Genomic DNA, 5,708 nt, shown 5'->3' on the forward strand with positions numbered 1-5,708 from the left:
AATGAATGAATGAATGAATGAATGAATGAATGAATGAATGAACACTTTATTTAACAGATTGCAGAATGGGTACAATACATTACGGCTCAATACACACAATTGTTAAGGGGATGCAGACCAGAGGAAGACGTTTGTCTCGTTTACATCAGGGTCCCCCATTTTCAATTCATAGTGGACTATGTGAGTTCAAGTATTTTCACATACTTTTCACATAATCACAACACAATCACAATTTAAAATCAACGAGGTTTTTCCTCAATCCAGGAATTGGCAGAGGGGGGGGGGCTACAGAATATCAATACAGTTGAGGCGGCTCAATTCAAAATAGTTTGCCACTATAAAAACCCATAAATCATTTTGACTGCAGCCACGCCCCCTCCTCTCCTAGTGGCTGCCGTGCGGTTCTTGTTCACAGCGTCACCGGGACGTGATTTAAATACCCTGCTTGCGCAATCTGATGAATAGAGTGTAGCTGTCAAAAGCACTGAGGATAGTTGAACCACGCAGGAGGGGTAATCACAAGAGAAGCCGCATCATCATGGCATCTTTTCCAAGCGAGTTGTAGGTGTTACGGAACTGTTCATGTCTTGGGGAGAATTTTTTTTAAACAATTATTACCCCCCCCCCCCCCCATCGATCTAATATTTTGTTGCTTGTTTTGGTATCTTGTTCCACGGAGCCGAAGCCATGGAAATCAGACCAAATCAAGTCTAACTGCTAGTTATAATATATAACTACGCTGTTGTCGTCGTTCTTTTCATTTCGTCTATTCAAACTTCTCAACGTCCAAATCCTCCGGAACGTCAAGGTAATAAGCGTTTTCTTTTTATTCCACTCTGTCAATCCCTGCGTAAATTCTGTGTCCTTTACGCAAATGCGTTATTATAGGTCCTCTCTGGTGTGTGGATTACAGCATGCTTACTATAACCCTTTGCATTAGTAAGACATGTTTTATTATACGAATAGATTCAGAATTAGTTTCGTATTTCATTCCTTGCGAATGCGATTTGTTGAAATGCCGGTGTTCTGTCTGTGTCCTGTTGTTACCGACCCGTCCCCCCGTTTCCCCATAATAGCCTATTTGGATGGATTGTAAATGTTCATATATCACGATAGTGTCACAATACACGCCACCGGAGCCCCTAGCCCCTAGTAGAAGTAGAACGCTTTATTGTCATTGGAACAGGACACAAGCACATTGTCTGGATATGTGGTGAAACTTAACTGTGGTAAATAAATCCCTGTATTGTTTGCATCAGCCGTTCCTTACCTGTGATTGTGATTGCAATCTGTCCTGTGAGCTCTCTCTCTAGTGTAGAATTAGAATAAACCATTGTGTGTGACATTGTTACCCCCCGTTGTAACACTATAGTCGTGTCCATTGCTGATCATGTCATTAATTCAGGAGCTGCGGAGGGCAGGCTCAGCATGGTGAACAGCCAGGTGCCAGGCGTGCCGTCAGCCCCCAGGTCGTGTGCAGGGTGTGGGGGGAAGATCGCTGACCGCTTCCTGCTCTTTTCCATGGACCGCTACTGGCACACGCGCTGCCTCAAGTGCTCCTGTTGCCAAGCGCAGCTGGGGGACATTGGCACCACCTGCTACAGCAAAGGGGGCATGATCCTGTGCCGGAGTGACTACATCAGGTGAGCTCCACCGTGGAGGAGGGAGAGGAAGGAAGGAAGAGGAGGAAGTGGTGGGAGAGGAAGGGAGAGGTGATGGGGTGGAGGAGGGAGAGGAAGGGAGAGGAGGTGGTGGCAGAGGAAGGGAGAGGAGGTGGTGGTGGAGGAGGGAGAGGAAGGGAGAGGAGGTGGTGGAGGAGGGAGAGGAAGGGAGAGGTGGTGGTGGTGGTGGAGGAGCCTGGGAGAGGAAGGGAGAGGAGGTGGTGGTGGAGGAGGGAGAGGAAGTTAGAGGAGGTGGAGGAGGGAGAGGAAGGGAGAGGAGGTGGGGGAGGAGGGAGAGGAAGGGAGAGGTGGTGGTGGTGGATGAGAGAGAGGAAGGGAGAGGTGGTGGTGCTGGATGAGAGAGAGGAAGGAAGAGGAGGTGGAGGAGGGAGGAAGGGAAAGGAGGTGGGGGAGGAGGGAGAGGAAGGGAGAGGAGGTGGGGGAGGAGGGAGAGGAAGGGAGAGGTGGTAGTGGTGGAGGAGGGAGAGGAAGGGAGAGGAGGTGGTGGTGGAGGAGGAGAGAGAAGGAAGAGGAGGTGGAGGAGGGAGGAAGGGGGAGGAGGGAGAGGAAGGGAGAGGTGGTGGTGGTGGAGGAGGGAGAGGAAGGAAGAGGAGGTGGTGGTGGAGGAGGGAGAGGAGGTGGGGGAGGAGGGAGAGGAAGGGAGAGGTGGTAGTGGTGGAGGAGGAGGGAGAGGAAGGGAGAGGAGGTGGTGGTGGAGGAGGAAGAGGAGGGAGAGGAGGAGGAGGGAGAGGAAGGGAGAGGTGGTGGTGGTGGTGGAGGAGAGAGAGGTGGTGGTGGTGGAGGAGAGAGAGGAAGGGAGAGGTGGTGGTGGTGGAGGAGAGAGAGGAAGGGAGAGGAAGGGAGAGGTGGTGGTGGTGGAGGAGAGAGAGGAAGGGAGAGGAAGGGAGAGGTGGTGGTGGTGGAGGAGAGAGAGGAAGGGAGAGGAAGGAGAGGTGGTGGTGGTGGAGGAGAGAGAGGAAGGGAGAGGAAGGGAGAGGTGGTGGTGGTGGAGGAGAGAGAGGAAGGGAGAGGAAGGGAGAGGTGGTGGTGGTGGAGGAGAGAGAGGAAGGGAGAGGTGGTGGTGGTGGAGGAGAGAGGAAGGGAGAGGTGGTGGTGGTGGAGGGGGAGGTGGGGGAGAGGTGGTGGTGGTGGAGGAGATGAGGAGGGAGTGGTGGTGTGGAGGAGAGAGGAAGGGAGGGAGGGTGTGGTGGTGGTGGTGAGGAGGGTGGAGGGGTGGGATGGGAGGAGGTGGTGGTGGAGAGGAGGGAGGTGGTGGTGGTGGAGTGGAGAGGTGTGGTGGTGGTGGTGGAGGTGAGAGAGGAAGGAGAGGAGGTGGTGGTGGTGGTGGGAGAGGAGAGGAGGGAGGTGGTGGTTGGTGGTGGGGAGGAGGGAGGAGAGGAGGTGGTGGTGGGAGGAGGTGGAGGGGAGGAGGTGTGGAGGAGGAGGAGGAGGAGGAGGGAGAGATGGGTCGGCTGGTCCGAGGCCTGGAGGGAGACTGAGCTGTGTTTTGTGTCCGCAGGCTCTTTGGGCACAGCGGGGCGTGTAGCGCCTGTGGCCAGTCTATCCCAGCCAACGAGATGGTGATGAGGACACAAGGGAGTGTTTACCACCTCAAGGTGAGACGGCGTATAGGTTATTTCTCTATGTGACGCCTGCAACACCTGGATGCATTTCAACAACATGCCCATCGGGTCTCCTATAGTGTCCTTTGCCTCTTTTTATTTGGATGTGGTTTGGCTCGTGGCCGTTAACGATGGACCCGTGAGCTCAGGGACGTGCACAGGACTTTAGAGGGGCAGGTGCTCGATTTTCGTGGGCCCTTTTTGGGCGGGTTTTGGTGATCAAATATTGAATATTGAACTATAATAATCAGTGCAGGAGCTCACTTATCCTTGAATGACACGTTTATCACTGACTTAAAAGGCCCATACATCTCCATAAATGTTCAGGGGGGAGGGAATAAGTGCTTACCCTACAGACCCCAAGAAGTGCTGTATATTCTGTATTGTTAAAAAAAAGATTTATATAAAAAAGATTGGCATAAAAAGGACACTTTTTTATGAGGCACAAAGGGCAGGTGCTCGAGCACCCTTTGGGCTCTATGTGTGCACGTGCCTGCGGGAGCTGCACGGAGGAGTTTTGACCCTGTTTATTCTTTGTTTACGCCCCCCCCCCCCCCCCCCCCAGTGTTTCAGCTGTGCTACCTGCAGAAACAGACTCGTGCCTGGCGACCGCTTCCACTACGTCAACGGCACGATCTTCTGCGAGCACGACAGACCCGGCGGCGCTGGTACCCTGCTCACAGGCCACCTGCCCCCGCTTCAGAGCAACCCCGTGCTGGCCGATCAGAAGGTGAGCGAGGGGCCGGGAGGACGAGGGGAGCTATAGTCATGATAGCATAGTCAGGGTGGGAGTTCCTGATTAGGACAATACTTTGGGTCATAATGCGATTTTTTTATTGTCTGCTGCGATACCTTATCCCTTTCACTACCACACTACCAAGGGTTAACCCTTTCACTGTGACAATACGGAAGATTAACCCTTTCACTGCCACACGACAAAGGGTTAACCCTTTCACAACCACACTACAGAAGGTTAACCCTTTCTCTACCACACTACAGACGGTTAACCGTCTGTAGTGTGGTAGTGAAAGGTTAACCTTCTGTAGTGTGGTAGTGAAATGGTTAAGTATTGTGCTTCAACACTGGGATGTATTGCGATATTTAACAGTCTTAGATTTAACCACAGTGAAAAGCTGAAATTATGTCAAAATCAATTAACTATACTTATTGAAATAAAAGCCATAAATCTTGCCGTCGCACTGGCGCTAGGAAGGCAGCTGGTCGCTGGGAGCTGGACTGTGTTCTGCCCACAGGATGGGTTAATATGCAGAGGACGATTACTGGTAAATGCAAAATGTAATTGGCAAATAAAGAGATACAAATATTCTGATTCTAATAAACTACCAGATGAAATTCAAGCCCCCCCCCCCCCAGATCATTGTTTCACAGAACATCGTTATAGTCTTTCATTAATTGCCTTGAAATAGCACAAAATATCACGACACCTGGCATCATGTATCAATAATATTGTGGGGGGGGGGGGGGGGGGACGACGACATATTGCAATACTTTGCCAAATGGATAGTCCCACCCCACCTGTATGGTTTAGTACAGGATGTAGTCTGGAGTCAACTCCAGTGTGTGGTGTTCGTTAACTCCAGTGTGTGTGGTGTTCGTTAACAACGGTGTATTAACCTCCCTTAAGTCGGGTGTTGAGGTGCTGAATTGGGTTAAAGCGTCAACTGGCAATCTGGCATTGTTCTCACCCAGTTTCCCCCCTACCCTCTCTTGACTGTAGGTATGCTGAGTGCCAAGAGTAGCGCCCTTGTGCCCTGACATGTCCCTCTCCATACTTCTTCACTCACCCTCGTGCTGCGCCCTTCTTCATATACCTGCTCCCAGTGCTGTTCTTGTGGACTTCTCCATCACCGTCCGGTCTCTCACAACCAGGAGGACTTTTGTTTCGCACACGGTATGAACCTGAGACCCCCCCCCCCCGCGCCCGCTCTCCCCTCACCGTCTCCATATCAGAGACTGTATACTACATTACAAAAAAAGAAGAAATCCAATTCATGTTGTATTTGATGTTGGTCTCTCTCCGTCATGCAAAGACCTATACGTATAAGGACCGCGATGGCAAGGGCCTCTTCGGGGGTTAAGGACGCTTCACATTTGATGTGTGTGTGGGTGGGTGGGTGGGTGGGTGGGTGGGTATAGTGATGCAGGTTGTGATGAAGAGTGTGATGAAGAAGCCTGTGCCATTCACTGGAAGAGGAACAAAGACATTTCAAAGGAACATTTTGATGGACCACCATGAAAAGACTTTGTCACCAACGGTCTGCTTGTGCCAGGTGGCTCCCCCCCCCCCCACGCCCTGACAGCCCGAGTCTTTTCTCTGACAAACTCTCTGTCTCGATCCTCTATGGCGTATGTTATAACCTGGGATCTTTACACACTTTGACTTTTGAACACTATAATGACAAGA

The 5,708-nt window shown here is 51.5% G+C and overlaps 1 protein-coding gene across 1 annotated transcript; it reads left to right on the forward strand.

The window, feature by feature from the left end:
• The first annotated feature begins 480 nt into the window (after window positions 1-480).
• On the forward strand, window positions 481-5,399 carry LOC311224293 (LIM domain transcription factor LMO4-B-like). The gene is made up of 5 exons (XM_084309220.1): window positions 481-808; window positions 1,406-1,643; window positions 3,181-3,277; window positions 3,849-4,013; window positions 5,022-5,399. The coding sequence occupies exons 2-5, from the start codon at window positions 1,429-1,431 to the stop codon at window positions 5,028-5,030; spliced, it is 486 nt and encodes a 161-aa protein (XP_084165346.1). The 5' UTR covers window positions 481-808; window positions 1,406-1,428; the 3' UTR covers window positions 5,031-5,399.
• Window positions 5,400-5,708: the final 309 nt, after the last annotated feature.

This window comes from Notolepis coatsorum (assembly GCF_963971535.1).
Source record: "Notolepis coatsorum genome assembly, chromosome: 2".
NCBI lineage: Eukaryota > Metazoa > Chordata > Actinopteri > Aulopiformes > Paralepididae > Notolepis > Notolepis coatsorum.

Bases quoted from the DNA above. Each gene is read 5' to 3' on its own strand.
- LOC311224293 (XM_084309220.1), top strand. From the start codon at position 1,429: ATGGTGAACAGCCAGGTGCCAGGCGTGCCGTCAGCCCCCAGGTCGTGT. The intron at 1,644-3,180 runs GTGAGCTCCACC...TTGTGTCCGCAG, and splicing joins TGCCGGAGTGACTACATCAG to GCTCTTTGGGCACAGCGGGG. The intron at 3,278-3,848 runs GTGAGACGGCGT...CCCCCCCCCCAG, and splicing joins GGAGTGTTTACCACCTCAAG to TGTTTCAGCTGTGCTACCTG.